Source organism: Eutrigla gurnardus (assembly GCF_963514095.1).
Source record: "Eutrigla gurnardus genome assembly, chromosome: 9".
Taxonomy (NCBI): Eukaryota; Metazoa; Chordata; class Actinopteri; order Perciformes; family Triglidae; genus Eutrigla; species Eutrigla gurnardus.
In genome coordinates, this window is record NC_139923.1 from 6,829,454 (window position 1) to 6,849,453 (window position 20,000).

The 20,000-nt window shown below is 41.4% G+C and overlaps 1 protein-coding gene across 5 annotated transcripts in view; it reads left to right on the plus strand.

The window, feature by feature from the left end:
• The window catches only part of kiaa0513 (KIAA0513), a 21,566-nt gene extending 7,235 nt beyond the window's left edge, over window positions 1-14,331 (plus strand). For 4 of the 5 annotated variants that reach the window (XM_084018369.1, XM_084018371.1, XM_084018372.1 and 1 more), the window contains exons 2-13: window positions 1-165; window positions 1,238-1,337; window positions 1,513-1,586; window positions 2,203-2,273; window positions 4,496-4,703; window positions 4,800-4,831; window positions 5,350-5,422; window positions 6,118-6,195; window positions 6,791-6,820; window positions 10,037-10,117; window positions 10,442-10,536; window positions 11,183-14,331. The exon at window positions 1-165 is cut by the window's left edge and continues 382 nt beyond it. In XM_084018369.1, coding sequence (XP_083874495.1) covers window positions 1-165; window positions 1,238-1,337; window positions 1,513-1,586; window positions 2,203-2,273; window positions 4,496-4,703; window positions 4,800-4,831; window positions 5,350-5,422; window positions 6,118-6,195; window positions 6,791-6,820; window positions 10,037-10,117; window positions 10,442-10,536; window positions 11,183-11,232 — 1,057 coding nt within the window. In that variant the 3' untranslated portion in view covers window positions 11,233-14,331. The remainder of the gene's footprint in view (window positions 166-1,237; window positions 1,338-1,512; window positions 1,587-2,202; window positions 2,274-4,495; window positions 4,704-4,799; window positions 4,832-5,349; window positions 5,423-6,117; window positions 6,196-6,790; window positions 6,821-10,036; window positions 10,118-10,441; window positions 10,537-11,182) is intronic. The other variant, XM_084018373.1, reaches the window with a different exon arrangement.
• The last annotated feature ends 5,669 nt before the right edge of the window (window positions 14,332-20,000 follow it).

Below are 20,000 nucleotides of genomic sequence, written 5' to 3' on the forward strand. Positions count from 1 at the left end.
CACGGAGTCAGCAGACAGCGAGAACGACATGGACCCGCCCTCTCACATGTGGGAGCTGAGGAGGTCGTCATCGTCATCGGCTCAAAGCGGAGAGGACGCCGACACTGAGACGGTGGAGAGGAGGCAGTTCATGAAGGCCTATGTGGAGAAGGTGTTTCATGGAAAGTAAGGGGGAAATGTTTTTTATATGTATGTATGTGTACTAAATACAATCAATACATCAGACAAAAGCAACATGATTGACATACTGAAAGCCGCAGTGTGACAAAAAAAATCTTGCAAAGCAGCACAGGGTGACACAGTACCTCATAGACACTTGTCATAGCCTGGCTCAAGAACATAACACAAAGTGCACACCAAAATAATTCTTATTTAGATACATTATTATTATTATTATTTATTAATCAATCAAAAAAATCAAGCATGTTGGGTGTGGTCCATCATCATCAAATATAAACTAAACAACCCGGTCCTTCGCCAGGGACAAAACACACCCACGATGCAGAGCGTCAGGAGGGAGGCGGCCTTCTCAGGTGTTAGGAATCCTGTAATCAGTCTCTGCTGTGAGGAACATGGAAACTAAATATCTAGATCACCATAAAAATAGAACATATAGATAAAGCGTTGCAAACGGAACAGGGCTGATAATACATCAGGCCGTAACACACTGCAGACATTCCTTCCTGAGTGATGTGAGGCTCGTGGGTGTTGTGTGGCTGGATGGCAGGCAGCCACCGTGCTATGAGGGCAGGCTGAGAGCAGAAGGCTGAAGGTGCCCCTCAGCAAGAGCCCAAAGGATTCTATCAGACCAATCCTGTTACCGACAAAATTTACTTCCCACACAACTAAATTTCACATTCAATCACCAGGAAGTATATTCTTTGCTAACATAGTTTAGACGCATCAACATTCACACATTTAGTAAAATTCTGTAGAACTTGAGTCTGCTGGAGTATTGATTTTGAGATAGGACCATGTAACAGGCAGACATTTACATGCTGCTATCAGTTTTAATGCAATGATTAAAGCTTCTCACTGATCTGGATGGCTGAGATAAATCCACACTAACGTTGACGACGTGAGCACCAATATTTCTGATGAAGTCGGCTCTAGAAGGGTCTATTCCTAAAATCAAACTGATGATGGTTGGGTCAATAAAGCAGCTGTGGAGTGATTGTCTTTTCCCTGGGTCTGTAAACTAGTGCTGTAATGATGTGTTTGGACCATGTTTTCACAGGGAGGACTTTGACCAGGAAGAGAAGGCTCATTTTGGAGAGCTGTGCAGTGGAGAGAACGGCAAAGGCAGGGAGTGGTTTGCCAAATACGTCAGTGCACAGGTGAAAATGGGGAAGTTAGACGTCATATGTGAACTTCTACATAAAATAACGTCCAAGGAAGCATGAGCCAAAGAATAACACACATACATAAAGTCAGTCATTTATTAATGCAGGAAATCTGATGGTTGATCAGGTCTGAACAAGCTTCTAACTCTGTGTCCTACTGTGTTGACAGCGCTGCCACTCCAAATGTGTGAGCGAAGCCACCTTCTACAGACTGGTGCAGTCTTTTGCAGTTGTACTGTTTGAGTGAGTCTAACATATAACATGCCGACATGCAGTAATCCTCCTATTTGACTGCAAAGGATTATTTATAACACTGTTATTATCAGCTTTCCCCATGAAAAGACAGAAATACAGAAAAACAAAAAAGCAGAGAAGGAAATAGCGCATGTTATGGGGACTATTTTCAGCAGCGGATGAATCGATATTAGTTGGTCTAGTGAGTATTTCTGCCTGCAGGACAGTGAATGTGTTTCGAGTCAAAATGAACTACAGTACAGTGTGTGGAACACTGACTATGTTAAACAGACTATAGAAAGTCAGTGAAACTAATCTGCTTAAATAGCCGATGAAAATGAATATCCCACTAATATTTCCCCTTTACATGCAACCTGTTCATATTCTGACCATGCATTTTTAATAGATTTTGAGCAACAATTGAGCTCTGTAAAACAGAGGAAGAAGATATATCAGGCGTTTGGATGCTTAGACACACACGTATTAGCAGGATACACTCACTGTGTCTTTTCATGGGATTTGTTAAAAAGAGAAACATTCTGTATCACATACTCAACCTTTCAGTGAAAGAAACTCCAGTATGTTCAGAGACCGGATCCTCACTAAAGAAATGATGTGTTTGCAGGTGTTATCAGATGGATGACTACAGCCCAGCCAAAAACCTCATGACCATGTGCTTCACATACTACTACAGTGGTAAGGCCTCATACAATCTCTTTTATTTTATGTATAGCTGTGTTAACCACCGGGGCCGGTGGTTTTTCTTGCAGCAGCACCACAAACACTTATGCAATGACTTTGTCGGGCTGCATGGCTGTGTTTGTGTATCCAGGAAGCTTTGACTGATTTGCGTACCACTGCGACACATGCATCTGCAATCAGATCAGCTACAATGACTCGTACACAAAATAAAGGGTAACGTTGCACAGTGCTGGATGGCTATAACAGCCTCATTCAAATCATAAGCTGCCGAGAAACGCAAGAGTAGACGTGCACGTTTACAGCTTGTTGTTCTGCAAGGCCAGAAGAAGAAGCTGGTGGATCATTTGCAGCTCACTGAGTTGGCTAAGTTGAATCTGATTGGCCCATCATGTTTCAGACAGAGGGTATGCATCAGGCTGCTGTCGGTACATGTGTGTCAGCTGAACAATGTTTACTCAGCAGTCTGCTTATCAGCCTGACCAGTCTGTCCAACCCCGACAACTAAACTACACTCTCAACCACGTTTCCAGTATGGGGTCAGTTCAGTCTCATTATTAATGAATGCACAGACGGATTCACAAATGTATTTTGTGATTTATATATAAATGACTCTCTTCTCACAAATACATTTAGTTTTAAATAAATGTAATATAAATCCATAAATATATGAATTAAAAAAGTATTTGCAATTTTCATCAAAAATGTATTTGTATGTTGTTACATTTATATACAAACTGTTAAACTTGAATTTAAAAGACACTTTTCATTTGTGAACTTGTTTGTATTTGTTTGTGGATTTTTGAGACTCTCCTGACGTGGCTGGATTCGCAAATGCATTTTTTTCAACAAGGAACTCTCTGTAGCCAATCAGTTGCCTCCCTCGTTTTCAGCCAATCACATGACTGCATTCCCACGAAGGGTACCTCACCATGGACAGAGCACAGCTTTTTCTCTGCGCATTTTGCGTATTTGCGTTAGCTAACTAGTTAGCCATAATGCTTTTAGACAACGGATCATAAGCTAACTTAGCTAGCATAATATGATCCTACTAACATCAGAAAACATAACCATATCGGTCATTTGCTTGCTAAAGCTTACCTGTTGTTAATGGATGCAAAAATAAGTTACAAGCAAACCATAATAACTAATAGGTAAATTGCTTACTACATTGGTTTCAAAGTGCTGACTATAAGAGCTAGCTAACGTTAGCTAGCTAATGGATTTAGCTAGCTACAAACAAGCTAACGTTGGCTAGAGAGAGAATAAAATCACTTTCTTAAAATACTTTTTGTTCTTATTTCTTTTACCGAAAAGCAACGCAAAATGCGCAGAGAAAAAGCTGTACTGTGGCCATGGTGAGGTAACCCTCGTGGGAATGCAGTCATGTGATTGGCTGAAAACGAGGGAGGCATCTGATTGGCTACAGAGAGTTCCTTGTTGAAAAAAATGCATTTGTGAATCCAGCCACGTCAGGAGAGTCTCAAAAATCCACAAATAAATACAGACCAGTTCACGAACAAATGCAAACAAGTTCACAAATGAAAAGCGTCTTTTAAATTCAAGTTTAACAGTTTGTATATAAATGTAACAACATATAAATCAATTTGTGATGAAAATTGCAAATATTTTTTAATTCATATATTTATGGATTTATATGACATTTATTTAAAACAAAATGTATGTGTGAGAAGAGAGTCATTTATATATAAATAAATAAAATAAATAACAAAATACATTTGTGAATCCTTCTCTGTGCATTCATTATTAATGAGACTGAACTGACCCCATATTCCAGGGCCCGAACACTCACAGATTTAAACAGTTTGAAATGTGGTTTACAAACCAAACTCAACAAAACTACAGTGTTAAATTTAGGAGACAAACTAACGTGGTTGGTGTAATAAAAACAATCATGGTTTGGATTTAAAATGACCACCCAAAACACAAACAACACCCACAACAAAGCTACTTCTAGGACTCTGAGAGCAAACGTAATCCACGACAAAATACATTTCCCTTGAAACTTAATGCACAATATAGTTTAATTGTGTTGAAACGTGGTAGGAGACCAGGCTGGTCTGAGATGTCTGAGACCAGGGACACTACAGTGATCGAGTTCAAAAGAGACACATTTGGGACTTTTTAACATGTAATAAATCGTTGTGTGGGGCCATATACAGATAGACGTCATCACATCGAACCCTTCTCTTGTTCAGGGAAGTTCCAGCCGTCTCCTTCAGAACTGTTGGATCGTGGTGCTCCTCCAGCTGGTCTGGACTCGTACATCAACAAGGCCAACTCCTGGTTGTCTGTGAGGAAGGACGCTGCCGAGCGTCTCCTCAAAACCACATCCAAGACTGACGTCAAAGGCTTCTTTGGAGGCTTAGAGAGCAAGCTGAGGAGCTCGATGGCTCCCAAGCCTGAGTGAGCAAATGCATCTCCTCTTTTCAACTCTTTTCATTCACAACGCCATGTATAGTTTTCATCCCTCTCTCTCTCTTTTCTCTCTCTCATATTTAGGGATGGCGATGAGACAAACCCAAAATCACCAGGTATAATGCCCACGTCTTTATTCAATCTACCAATGAGGAGAGATCTTATGTTTCTGCAAGAGTCTGTGCATGTTAACAAACATCTCGTGTGAGGTCGACAATTATGATAACAGATTAAACCTTCACAACATGAGACGCCTACAATGTAGCGTTAAATATTAGGATCGCACAGAAAATTAGGATTTTCTACTAAACGTGGCGGAGCCGATCGGGCCACAGCCACTCCCATCATGCCCTGGGTCTTCCTGGCTCTAAAAGTTGCTGCGCCTGTTGTGCATGACGTCAGAGCGAGTCGGGATCAAACCTGACACAAATCTCACCAGCATGCATTCGATCATCTGTGGTGATCGATTCAGAGTGCTTTTAAGATGAAACGCTGGGATGAAGTCTCCCCAGCGCCCTGCGGCTGCTTTTCTTCACAGTCGTTGGGTTTTCTTGTCTTTGTGGACAAAGACCATGAGGTTTGTAAACGGTGATTTAGAAGTGAATTGAACTGCCATGTCTTCTCTCTATCCCAGTGTCTGAGACTCCAGGAGAAAAGCACTGTGAGAAGGTGTACCTGTACACCCACCTGAAGCAGCAACCCATCTGGTGAGTTGAAGAAACTGTGCCCACGTAGATACAGGAGCTCTGAGCTTCAGCATCTCTGATGAGTATCACTATTATGCTGTGTTCGCACCAAATGTGAAGTCAATTTTTCACACAATGTGACTGCATACAAATTCAATGCAAAGATGCACATTTGCGCTGGGCTGCTAATGAGGCAAATACGCAGAATTTGCATCACTGCGTCTGTTCGTGTGTCTAAATATTTCAATTCCAGTGAAATTTGTGTGACCCTGTGAAATCGGGGCAGCCTATGGGACAAAGAACAAGGTCGCTGCTGTATTTCTGTCGAGATGACCTTATTTGGAGTGTTGATGGAGCAGCTACAATGTTAGCATCCCCTAGCACCCATCAATCCAGACGCCACTCGCTTGTCGTCTTGTAAATAGACCTAGAATAAACAAAGCAGGACTTCAGACTCTTTACAAATGATGTAGTTATTACAGTATCCTTTTTTTATGTGTTTATTGTCATTTAATCACAGCTCAATTGCTTATTTTGGGTTCTTCCAGCTGTAGTAAACCAGCCGGCGTTTGGTTTCCGGGCGTATCTGGGACATTTGGAGCCATTAACATATTTGTTACTTTTCTGTGTACTTTTCTCCGACCTCCTCGGCTTGAAAGCAGCCTAGTGCTTGGATGTATGTAAAACCTGTCACGTGTCCTCGTCCTCTCTGCCAGGCACACACTACGTTTTTGGAACGCTGCGTTCTTTGATGCCGTCCATTGTGAGAGGAAGAAGAGATCACCGACCACGAGGTGAGTCTGGGTGAGAATGTTGACAGATAAGTAAATAAATCTAAAATAGGCATTCAAATCAATATGTTAAAATGTGGATATATGTAGTATGGTGGTTTGTTGTCCTGTGTGTTCCTCTGTCACTGTATCTGTGTCTAAATGCAAATAAAGGTTGGAGATCCTGTAGTGAAGGAGATTTATCTAAAGAGAAATATCACTGGCAGTTCAGTATGATCCGGATACATAATCTGCTGATGCCTCACAACTCTTCTTCTTCCTCCTCTTCCCCTCCATCTCTCTTCTTCTCCTCTTTACTCTTCCTTTCTCTTCTTCTCCTTCCTTGACCTTTCTCTTCGCTTCTCCTTTCTCTTCTTGTTCTCTTTTCCATCTCCTTTCTCTTCTCTTGTTCTCATCCTCTCTCTTCTCGTCATCTCTTGACTCTTTTTCTCTTTTCTCTACTGTTTTCCCTTTTTCTTCTCGTCTCGTTCTCTTCTCCTCTTCTTCTCTTCCCCCCCTCTTCCTCTCTTCTTCTTCCTGTCTTCTAACTGCTGTTGTTCTCCCTCTTTCTGCATGTTGACTTTAACCCTTTGTCTCCTCTTGCCTTGCTGCCGGGCAGGGGAACGGAGGATGAAGAGAAAGACGAGAGGTCTGTCCTTCTGTGTGTCCACGGTCCTAAAAAGCAAACAAAAGAGAAATGCTGAGTTCAGCTGGAGAGGAGGAGAAAGGTTTTATCACTACTTAAAAAAGTTATCATCTGGTAGGATCATGGAAGGCCAGGGACAGAGAGGTCTTCTGTTTGAAAACAGCGTCTCTGACATGATGTTTGGTCATGTCACTCATTGGAATATTTGTTGACTTTAGTGCTTCCATCTTCTCTCTTCAACTCTGAGGGCTAACTAGCCAGCGGGCTTAGTGTGTGTGTGTGTGTGTGTGTGTGTGTGTGTGTGTGTGTGTGTGTGTGTGTGTGTGTGTGTGTGTGTGTGTGTGTGTGTGTGTGTGTGTGTGTGTGTGTGTGTGTGTGTGTGTGTGTCAGAATTTCAGTCTTGTAGCTGCATATACATCATTAAAATAAAGTAGTGTGTCACCAATAAACAGTAGCCGCTAACGCTAACTGATTAGAATTCAAAAGAGGAAGACAAGACACAGCAAAGCTTTTACTCTGAAAATCACAATTCAAGAACAAAATAGTTTGTAGTCATCATGTGAGCCTGAAGTGTGCCAACCAAATGTTTGAACTCAAAATATTCAAAACATCCACTTTGCAAATGAACACGTGCAATAAATGTTTATTGAGCAGCAGGGATGCACACCATGTGTTTAGTTGGGAAACTTCACACTCAAACTTCACAGCTTCTCAACTAAAATCTAAATGAAATATCAACATTCAATTTAATAAGAATATTAAAATAATATTGAGATAAAATATCAAAATCAAATTTAAATAGACTATCAAAATAAAATGTTAATAGAATATCAAAATAAAAATTAAATAGATTACCAAAATAAGATGTAAACAGAATACCAAAATAAGATTTAAATAGACTCTCAAAATGCAATTTAAATTGAATAATTTAAAGATGGAATAAGAACCCTGAAATATTAATTAGCAAACGTAAACAAGTTTGTAAGAAAATGTCATTAATCAATAGCTTTTAAATTTCTCAATGTATTAATTGATTATATTATTCTTTGATTATTGTGGTGGCATGCTCCAAACTCCATAGTTTCTAAGACCAAAGACCTCTGAAGTGACTGGAAGACAGCGACTCTGAGTGTGAGATGTAAACAGGAGAAGCATCTCCACTGGTTGGAGCGAGTATACAAAGCAGAGGGAGACATTGAGAGATCAAGAGTCTAGACTTTAACTGGCTGCTTAATCACATCGAGGCAATAACGTCCACATCTAGAATTAGAAATGAGTTTGTCTAGAATTAGAATTGGATTACTGTGTTTGACGTCTGTACAATAGTTTGTTTAGCTTTCTATGAGTTCTTCACTGGCTCCTCTGATATGTCTGTGCTTGTTTCATTTGGCTTCTGTGGGCATGTCGTCTATTCACCTCCGTATTTCATCACGCTGATGTTGAAATGATTATTTTTTTTTGCTCGTTAATATCCTGAATGTGTATGTGGATCTCGTACGATGTGTGGGGATTTGCTTCCCTTCTCTGTGGAGCTGGTGACGGAGGCGGTCTGACGGTGTTCTCTGCCTCGTCACAGCTCGCTGCATGTTAACACTCATCTCCTCAACACGTCACAGGTTTCTCTCCATCTGCACGTTCCCTTTGCTGTCTTTACTGACTTTGCACGCTTCTATGTTTCTATGACTTCAAGGAATATGGGAAATAGTTGAACGTGGCAACTTGCTGATGTTAACGTTTGGAGCTATGTTATTCATTCTTGACAAATATACTGTCGGTATTGTGATGTTATGTTAAGATATGAGCCATGGTGGATTAATGCATTAATGTTTTTTGGGGGGCAGCGTTGAACCAACTGAAATTACTACATTGACACATGATCACCTTCTTAATTTACTTTAGACAGCCTAAGCCCCGCCTCTTGCATTGTTCTCCATGGGACCTTACATAGATTGATATACTTTATCACTTCATGTAGCTATAGAGCACACAGTATAAATAATATATTAGAATACATTATAAATATAAGTATACGCCATAAGTATGAAATATAAAAATAGGATAAACATGCAATATACTTTGGGCAGAGTGCAAATTTGCTGATGTTGTGTTTTGAGTTTGATAAAATGAGGCATTGTAATCTGTGAAAGCTTTGTCGTAGGCAGACCTGGTTTAGGTTTCCTCTCATCTAAGAGGCGTCCTCAGTTTGACTAGTGGGGGTTCAGGTCTCTGTTTTGTGGTATTGCGATTATAAAAGACGAAGGAGCTCAGCTGTCTGTCCAGTAGGTGATGGAGATGATGAAACCAGTTTGTTCAGTGTCCTCCTCTCCACCACAACCTCCCCTGTGACTGCTTTTATCACGGAGCAGCTTTCTTTATCAGTTAGTTAAGTGTGTTGTGTCTCCGGCTCCAGTGCTGCTCCTCCAGCAGTCTACAGCAAGTACAGAGACCTGGACACAACAGACTGGTGGAGATCTCCAGCATCCTGCTGCACACGCTGAAGGATCTCAGCTTCCTCATCCCCTTCTTATATACAGCATCAGTGCTGGTCTATCCTTCCATGCTATTTAGTGTGACACAAGAGGATTTAGTGTGCCGCAGTATGTAGGATGATAAATGCAGAATGCTAAAAATACCAGGGTGTCCGACTGCACCTGGTCACATTTTGCAGTTTGCAAGCCAGCATGCTCCTCTGGCTGTTCTGACCCACAATCCTTTGTGCAGTGGATATCGACTGTATACTGTTAGAAGTGGGCGTAGTCCTCATAACCTTGCCCATTTGTGGACTACAGGTTTGAAGCTTTTGAGTTCAACATTTTGACAACATCAAATGTTGTTTCCCATCTGTTTTATAATAATGCAAATCTGGGTTTTTCATGTGTTTGCTAATAATGATGATTCTTTGTGAATGAACCATTTGTTGTTTTATTCCTTTGCTGGTGGCTAGTTCATGTGCTTCTTGTTATTTATGTGTTTTATGCATACTACTATCTCTGTTGCATCCCATTCCAACATGAGCAGCTCCAGGGATGGATGTCATGGACTAGAATGAAAAGTTAGAAGATCCCACCGTCCAACAGTTTGAGGATTTATATGAAAACACTGTTGTCTGTGGTGTCGGACCCTGACGGAGGATATTCAGTTTGACACCCACCCCTGGTCTGTTTCTGTAAACAAGCTCAAGGTCAATAAAAGGCTGATCCTTCTGTCTCTGTGCTGCAGGGAGAAGTGGTGTCACATGACCCAGGAGGAGAGAGACGACAGCTCCAAAATCGATGAGAACATTGCTTTCGGCCAGCTGGGGTGAGGAAGCTTCCACACTGACTGTGTACACACATACTCATATTCCACTGTGTTTCCTAATGTGTCATGTAAACATCCCATTCTGTCTGGATATTCAGAATGATTCTGAATGGATCATGTGTTAATTAACATGTCACACATGTTAATGAAAATATCAATGGCTGCATGTAAATGGAAGCATTAATGTATTATTCATTCATCAGCCATGTAAACAGATTAGTAGGAATATTGTCTTCATAGGAATAATAAAACACTATAAGGCCAAACAAAACCGACTCCCCACGGTCTGAGTGTGTCTTCATTTTGGTACTCTGTGTATTTCAGGACTTTCTCTCATAACATGCTGGCGTTTGGCCTCAGTAAGAAGCTCTGCAATGACTTCCTGAAGAAGCAGGCAGTCATTGGGAACCTGAATGAAGGTAAAACATCAAAGGAACAATTCAACCTTAAAGGTTTTTTAGATGTAAAGCACCTTATTGTGTTAACTTGTATCTAAACCAAATGCAAACCAGTAGGAATCCTCGATGAGGTTTCCAATCCTAACTTCATGACTTTAGCCCTGATTTTCAGCTACTACACAGGTGTTGGAGGTCCCAGACTTAAAGCCTTTGCACACTAAGTCCGTTATTCCCCCCGCTTAACATCACGTTGCTATGATTTGTGGGTAATTCCATCAGGCAAAGCATACAGAATGAGGACTTACTCACCTCTGTGAAAGTCATCAAGCACTTGAGGGTTTGACAGTGGAAAATAAATAAAGCCTCACAGACTTTGAGTGAGCACGCCCAAAGTCTGTGAGTGTTGACGTTAGGATTGGGCCTCAGTCTCCCAGAATGCATCCCTTGACCTGAGGCGCTCCATGTTAGTTGACGAGTCTGCAAACTCCATCTACCCTCATTTGCACATTGAGAGGCAGATACAAACAATACCAGGTGGAAATGTTGCCTTAGTCCTGATTAACCCTAATGCAGCTTTGTGTGTGTGTGTGTGTGTGTGTGTGTGTGTGTGTGTGTGTGTGTGTGTGTGTGTGTGTGTGTGTGTGTGTGTGTGTTACCCTTTTCCCAGAACAATACAAGTTGCTGAGTGACCACATAGACAAAATGGCGCCAGAATGAGTTTGAGGAAGACCACATAACAGACTGATAGAACAGCGCTGTTGCTGAAGAACAAGTAAACCGCCTGTACTGAACTGTGCCATCATCGTAGCAAACCCCCGTTGACCCACCTACAGCCTTCCCTGCATCGGCAATAAGACAACATGATCAGCTGATGACGTCTGTAACTCTGTCTGATGGCACCTCGAAGCACAAAGTGAAACCAGTATGGTGTGTAAATGATGGATCCCCCATGCTGTTTGCTTCTGTGCTGACCACATGGATCATGTTTTACATAAATGTCTACATGCAGTTCAAACCACTTCGTAGTACATGATAACCCGTAGTGTTTTAATGTGTTGTTTGGGTGGCAATAACTGAATACTCGTCATACTCATACCTCATACTGTGTATCTGTAGGATCCTATATGGCAACACAAACAAGTACAGCTTTGACATATGGAACATGTGACCTTATCATTGAAACAACAGATGCCCTTCTAGAGGAATATGCTTATTAGCTTTCTTGCAGACATAGACAATAATGTTTATAATCTCGTGTCTTTATCCTAACAAGGAAGCTACAGTTAGCTTAGCATAAGCCTGGAAACAGGCTCTGTCTAAAAGATCACCTATCAGTACAGCCGTCTTAATTATTGGTCGACAGCTGCTGTTCAACTGTTTGAACCAAAACGGCTGCAAAACAACGACAAAAAGACAGAAGTAGGTGGACATTTTACCCCTGAGGTCACAGAGATTTCAATCTTCTCATTCTCCCAACAAGAAAAAGCAGCTTCAATCTGATAACTCATAGAAGTCATAATCATTTATTTAAATCACCTTACTCGGCACACATTTACAGTGTAGTGGTATTAATATAATGTTTTTCTAATTTGGAAACGTCATTATACCCTGGGACACATTCGAGACTACTTATCTATCCAAAGTGCCTTCCATGAAAGTCTTTGAAATCTTCAGATGCTGAAACCTCCCATCGGCCAACGCTAATGCAGAGCCACCACTCATTGTCACTCGTTGTTCTGCTGTTTTTGCTGTCAGTCAGTAGTAGTTTAATCTAATTTGGTTGAGCTGCAGCACCAGATGCATAGCTAAGCATGTTGCCTGGATGAAAGACTTGCTGCATGTCTATCTATCTGTATCTCTATCTAGCATGTGTGCAAACTGAACTGTGAAGTGACCTGTGCTCGTTGTATTACTTCATCCTACCACTTGGAGGCAGCATCTCGTCTTCATTGAAGTTAGAATTCAAGCAGTCCTTCTTTGGCTCGGCCTGGAGAACAGATCCGTGTGTGTTTTTAAATCATCATATCTACATCTCTGAGCCAGGAAGACGCAGGTTGAATCCCATCGTCAGATTGATAATCTGCTGAAGTTGTTTTGTAAATACTGTCGATTTTCTTCGTGTTGTAAGAATTGATCATGTGCTGCCGTTTTTGAATTGTATGTACTTAATTATAAATGCATGGATAACAGATGTCATCGTGCTTTGTGACCATGTTTGAGGAAGATGAAGTGCTCCCATACATCCAACCGCTGAATTTGCATGGATTGTTGTGCAATTATCTCCAATATAAATGTAAATCATACGAATGATACAAATCATGGAGTCGCTTTACGCTGTTTTATTGACTTTTAATTCTCTCAGGTGTCCCTTTGCATGTCCTCCAGGTCCAAGTCTTTTAAGCCTTTAAATCATGCTGGTGCAACACCCTCCATTCCCTGCCTTGGTGTTCTTCCTGATGTGACCTTTGACCTTGTTGAAACTGTAAAGCTGTGTTCACACCAAATTTTCTACTTGCACTACTCACATGAGTTTGACCGCATGATCATTTATTTTTATTTGTGTCACTCGCGCTAGACGCGTTGGAGAGGAGGCGGGTTTCATCCATCATGGCTGAAATAACCACTATTACTGTTTTGTTCATGTTGTGAAGTCCCAGATATGCTGGGAAACCAAACACTGTCCTGTCTGAGTTCATAACATCCTCCAGAGGTGCTCGGTGAACTTCAAGCTGTATTCACTGGATCTAGCAAGACACACGTCGCCCAAAAAAAATATTTAGCTGCAATTTAATTACAATAAACAGATAAAAAAAAAGATGCTGAAGTAACTACATAATAATGGTGATCAGTAAAAAGTCATGCATTGTTTGTCTGTCTGTAAGACGTCAAGCAAACAACTTTTAAAATGCTTGTTTTCTGAATAGTCTGGTTGATGGGAGCTAGGCTATGCTAACATTGTAGCTGCTCCAGCAACACTCCAAATAAGGTCATCTAGACATAAATACAGCAGTGAACTTGTTGTTTGGACCACAGACCGTCTCTGGTTTCGCCACATAGTCTGGTCTGGTCTCTGGACCACAGACACCGGAGACAGCATTTGGTTCCTCCATTTCTGATTCAGCAACGTGAATTCAGCGCTGGAGTTGAAGTATTTGAACTCATGCAAATTATGCTAATTTCATGTATCTGCTGTTTTGCATTGGTTTTGTTTGCACTTGTGCCACTGAAAGGATTTGCTTTACGTTTGATGTGAACACAGCATACAGCCTTCCTGGTTGAAATATTGACCTGTGTATTGTTCTTGTTGGCCATTTGCACTAAGTACATTTCTCTGAATAGTGTTACATTGCTTGTAATGTTTGTTCTGCATGGTCAGTTCTCTCTCTCTCTCTCTCTCTCTCTCTCTCTCTCTCTCTCTCTCTCTCTCTCTCTCTCTCTCTCGCGCTCTCTCTCTCTCTCTCTCTCTCTCTCTCTCTCTCTCTCTCTCTCTCTCTCTCTCTCTCTCTCTCTCTCTCTCTCTCTCTGCAGCATATCAGCTGTTAAATGCCAATGCTACTTTCCCTCTTGTAGCCTCGATGAAAAGACCATGTTAATCATGTTGACTTTGTGAAATTCGTTGTCATTAAAGTAGTACAATAACTTTTTATGGGATTGCTCTATTGATTAACTCGATGACTATCAGGTAAACCGCCTGTGTTGAAAACAAAAGAGATGGAACACATTGACTGGAATGCAATCTGGAAACACACCTGCTATTGTCTGATAGTGAGGTTGATCTCTATTGGTTTAAAGTCGGACTGTAAACAGTAAGCAGCACACAGAAGCTTCACTGCAACCAGAGTTGTAACCAACTATTATTGTTTACGTTATCCCCAGTTAACCTTTACCAGTTGCAACATTAAAGTGGTGCACACAATGCATCAAATTACAATCCAGTAATATATCATAATGAGAATTCTTACTTATGATACTTTAAGTTTATTTTGTTGCTAATACTTTAGCACTTACTTACTTTGAACAGAATATGTTTACACTATCACTTTACTATAAAAGCACCAACATACACCAAATACTACCTACCAGTAGTGACCCTACCACTAGTGACCATACCAGTAGTGACCCTACCACTAGTGACCATTCCACTAGTGACCATACCAGTAGTGGTGACCATACCACTAGTGACTGTACCACTAGTGACCATACCAGTAGTGACCCTACCACTAGTGAACATACCACCAGTGACCATACCAGTAGTGACCCTACCACTAGTGAACATACCACGAGTGACCATACCAGTAGTGGTGACCATACCACTAGTGACTGTACCACTAGTGACCATACCAGTAGTGACCCTACCACTAGTGAACATACCACCAGTGACCATACCACGAGTGACCATACCAGTAGTGGTGACCATACCACTAGTGACCATACCAGTAGTGACCCTACCACTAGTGAACATACCACCAGTGCACATACCAGTAGTGAACATACCACCAGTGACCCTACCACTAGTGATCATACCAGTAGTGACCCTACCACTAGTGAACATACCAGTAGTGAACATACCACCAGTGACCATACCACAAGTGACCATACCACTAGTGACCCTACCACTAGTGATCATACCACTAGTGACCCTACCACTAGTGACCCTACCACTAGTGATCATACCACTAGTGAACATACCACCAGTGACCATACCACAAGTGACCATACCACTAGTGACCCTACCACTAGTGATCATACCAGTAGTGACCCTACCACTAGTGAACATAGCAGTAGTGGTGATCATACCAGTAGTGACCCTGCCACCAGTGACCTCAGAGATGTGAAAAGGCCTTTTGCTCCATGTTGTGTCTGAGTGATGGAGGGTCTGTATAAGTAGCATTTGAGGAGAAAATCAATACAGCATATGATTTATGTTGTGTGACATACAGGGAGGCCAAATGTCAAGCTTTTAATAAGTACATGAAAAAATGTATATTGCAAATACAGATCAAATGATTTGGCAACAATAGCTTATCAGTCCACTAGATGGTGCTGACCTGTTTTTCTGGTGCTTCATGGGTAAAAGTCAGCAGGAAATTGAACAACATGGCGTGTTGGTCAGGCCCTTAAATATAATGTAAACAGGGAGATCATCTTAGATCAGAGGATTGAAACGGAACAACTATTAAACTGTAATCCAATCAACTAAGCTGCTTTTGGGGGCTTCATCTCTCTGATCCGGCTGATGGAGCAGCTTCAGCAGCAGCGGTCGTCTTATTGAGCAACTTAGCTCATGATGGCGACGCCCTGCGGTCGTGATTCTGGACTTCCTGGGAGGGTCTGGGCGAGGACAACACGGCATCAAAGCTGCTGTTGTTGTTGTTTTCTTCCTGGTTTGTTTTCAGTGACTTGGATGCATTCAGGAGTTGATAGTGTTTAAGAGTTTCATCAGACGATCATGGCGAGCTTTCTCAGCCCAGTGAGGAATGCGTAATCGTCATCTAGTTTTCCATCTAGTGAATACATTGTGTCAGTGTGAATGAACTCTAGCACAATTCAATTCACAAGGCTTTATTGGCATGACATTTGAAATGCGTTGCCAAAGCACAATAACAACATACAATGTCTTCAAAAGACAGAAAATAAATACTAACATGTATAACTATACAGTAATATTTAACAGAATAATATAGATAATTGAAAATAAGTGTACTCTACTGGCAGGAATAGATATAACATTTGAATTTACTCTGTGTTTGAGTTGAGCTTTCCAATATGTATGTATTTTTGTTAGTTGATCATTTTGTTTGTTGGAAAGGGAGGGGGGTGAGTCTGGTGAGAGCGCCTCCACCAGACTCGTTCTCACACCAAACCTCTTGCGTCCTGTCTCCCTCCAGATCAGTAAAAGTAAAGTAAAAGATCTGAGCGCTTCACATTACAGAGGTACTCAGTGACTTTCATTAGTGCTCAGTAACAGATTGAGAAAGAGTTAAAAGAAGAAGAAACATATTTTCTGTGATGATTTCCTCATTTCATTGGATTTTACAAGATACCTAGATGAAATAAAACCTGCTTTTGTTGCTAAGCTGAAGGATGATGACACCTGGTGTCCACAGGAGGGAGACAGAGTTACACGAAACATGTCTCGGATGTTATGGAGATTTAGAGGCTCAACTTGATGAGACCTCACAAGAAAGAAAATACCGGTATACATAATATAAAGAAATAGACATAGATATAAAGAAATATACATAGATATAAAAGTAAAAAGGCTTAAATTAACATTGTTAAAGAAGCAGTTTTCAGTTCACATGAAGCAGCTATACACAGAAAACTCCACATGTATTATTTTATCAGGGAAACGTTGACATTTGTTAAAGGAAATTCTAAACTCAAGTCTTTTCTGGAGCTTTTGACCATACCACATGGCCTTCCTCAGTAAATGGATCCTCCTGAGGTCTCATCACTTGATCTAAACACAGAAATTCAAAATCATGACGAAAAAAATCACAGAACAGAGGGAGTGTACTTTGAGTTTATAATGTTCTATCAGAAACATGTGGTTTTGATGCCGACTGTCATTGTTATAGTTATAGTATTTTTCTCGAGGTCTTTGTGATGAATTTAGTTTATTAGATTTATCAGCAGCCAGCATGAAGCTCCGTCGGGCTGTGAAACAAGTCCCGACTGGTACGGAGCCGAGCTGTGCATTATCCAGCCCACACTCACGATGAGGGGAACAGTGTGTGTGTGCCCAAGCTGTGTGTACATATCCATGTGTCTTGTGTGAGTTTTTTTTTTTTTTTTTTTTTGCCGCCTGAGGATTTCGCTGCTCTGCCAATGGATGCTGACGCAATGTGGACGAGGGCAACGACCCTCAGGCTCTTTACTGAATCCCTGGAAGCTGGTCGACCAGAGACGGGGATTCTGCCAGATAAAGAATTATATTGTTTCTGTGCACATTTGTCTTTTTTTTACCATTCTCTTTCTCTATCCGAAGGCACTGTTTGCTGAGGGCTTAAAGCCAAACCAGGCTTTGTGGTGTTGTTGACTAAACGCTGCTTGGATTAGCCATGAATTACTTCAGAATTCCTTCGCCGTGATGAAATAGTTCTGCAGCAATATAGTGGTACAACACGATAATTAAAAGATTATCACTGCAATCTTTGCTTCCCTTTGTAAGAGGAATTGGTGAGAATTTGGATAAAAGTGGTGAACTCACAAACTCCTTTTCGCTAAGAGGCCACGAATGGTGAACCCCAGATTTGAGATACATTGTTTCTAGCGGCCTCTTTGGCGATAGATGGAACTGCAGACGAGCCTCTTAACTCATCTCCCAGAGTTCCTTTGGAAACCCAACAGTGTCGACTGTATGACGTGAATTGTGATCCTTGTTTCCCCTCGTTGTCACTTTGCTTCTTGATGACTTTCCTTCTTCACTTCGTTAGTTTTTTTTTTGTTTGTTTTTCTTGGACTGGAAGTTGAGTGGTCTTCTTTCTCTGCCTGTTGATCCTCCATTGTGAGTCAGCAGTAATGAAATCTACCTGGACAAACACTTTAGACTAGAGGGAGCCTGACTCAGCAGTTGGAAGTTACAGATTTCAGATTACAAGTAAACGCAGCATACTTCCATGAGTAGCTCCACCTGCAGACCAACCGCTGCTGACTGACGTAAAAAGCCTCACTCAGAGAGCACGCATTGGATTTTACGCGGGAATGTGACCACAGACACGGAGATCCTATTTCTGGGCAAAGCAGCAACAAGCACTTTCATTAGTGGGTCACATGATCAATCACCATTGTCCTAACTCACTCTTTGATAGATAGGAACTTAAAAGACAATTAAATAGATGAAAATATTACGGACTGCCACTTTAAAGGGAACATTGCTCGGTGGGTGCAAGGCAGACCCACAACACATGCAAACAACAATCGCTGTTAACGAGTTAACGCTGAACTCTAGGTTGATTGACCCTGTGCCAATTAAACCAGAGCTGTCGGTTCCACCGCACCGGTTATGCATTAGTTCAATCAACTCGGGGTTGGTTAACACAGGGTTGTGTGCGTCCACGCCAAACCTATAAAGACGTGATTTATGGATCACGGAAACCCTGATTGAAAGGGCGAAACGGGCCACATACTTCACAGAACTTGAACTCCAGGTTCTCCTGGAGGGATATGACGAAGAGAAGGAAGTAATTCTTAAAAAAGGGAACACTAAAGCCAGCGCAGCCCAGAGAACCAAAGCCTGGCAGCGGATCGCTGACCGCGTAAATGCGTAAGTTTCATGCATGATCCTTAATATTTGAGCCATGAATCTATTAATATTCCGGTTAAGCATTCTTAACGTTCCTACCACATAACCCTTTTCTTCTAAAAAAAGATGTACACCGATGGGTCCCAAACGGTCGGCCGACGAAGTCAAAATGAAATATAAAAACGTCATACAAACGGTAAGCTTTTCCCACCATCGTATTGGCCTATATAGGCTATATTTTGTCAGTCCAGCATTTAAATTGTCATACCATATTTGTCACTCCTGCATTTAAATAAGCCCCCCCTTTTTTTTGAAGCCAATCGTAAAAAGGCCGAGAGTCGGGCAGACAGGATCTGGCCCACCTATTGTCATGACTCCGGTGGAGGAGCTGGCGCTTGACATAAATTCAGGGCCCTGGCATGGAGGGGATACCTGGAGGTACCTCCTCGGAGAGTCAGGGCCCATGTGAGGAGGGTACCCCACTGGTTGAATGTAGGTTTTTCTGTTTTTCTTGTATTTTAGATGTTGTTGGTGTTCGAACACATGCAAACCGTGTGCGTGCCACAGTGCAAATGTTCCAAATGGGTTTTTTTTTGTAAAATGGGTAGAAAACCTAAAAGTCACCGATTAATCAACTTCACAGATCAAGATGGCGTATGATTTTAATGGAGCCACCGGCTACTATGGAAGATTCTCCATTTGACGCAAGTAAATATTTTATAGCCTACTTTCTGTTGTAAGCGCCTCTCGGCATACTCAGCCAATATTGCTTTGTATGATAGGAGGCCAATGAAGATCTTGTTCCGGTGGACCAGTCATCTGAAAGGACTGAGGTACATTTTTCTTGCCAATTTCAATTAATTTGTGATGATTAAACTAAACTAAGCAGTGTTCACATACCCACTTGTCTCTTAACAGACTGTGGTCGAGGATGCTGGTCCATCATCAAGCTCGCAATATGAGCAATATGAGAACGTAAGACGTAGGCCTACTCATTTTATTGGCCAAGCATATGTCTCTTGAATGTTAAAACAATATTTCCCCTCTATTTCAGATGAAAATTAAAGAACTTTACAGAGTGCATCTCCAGCAGGAAATCGCGAAGGCCGATCTGGAGATGACCTATATGAAACTGCTGATAGAGGTATTAAAATAGGTGGTTAATGGGCACAAATTCCACCGACATGCTATTGTGATTCATGGAACTAATTATAGTCTCTTTCCTCCCTCAGCAACT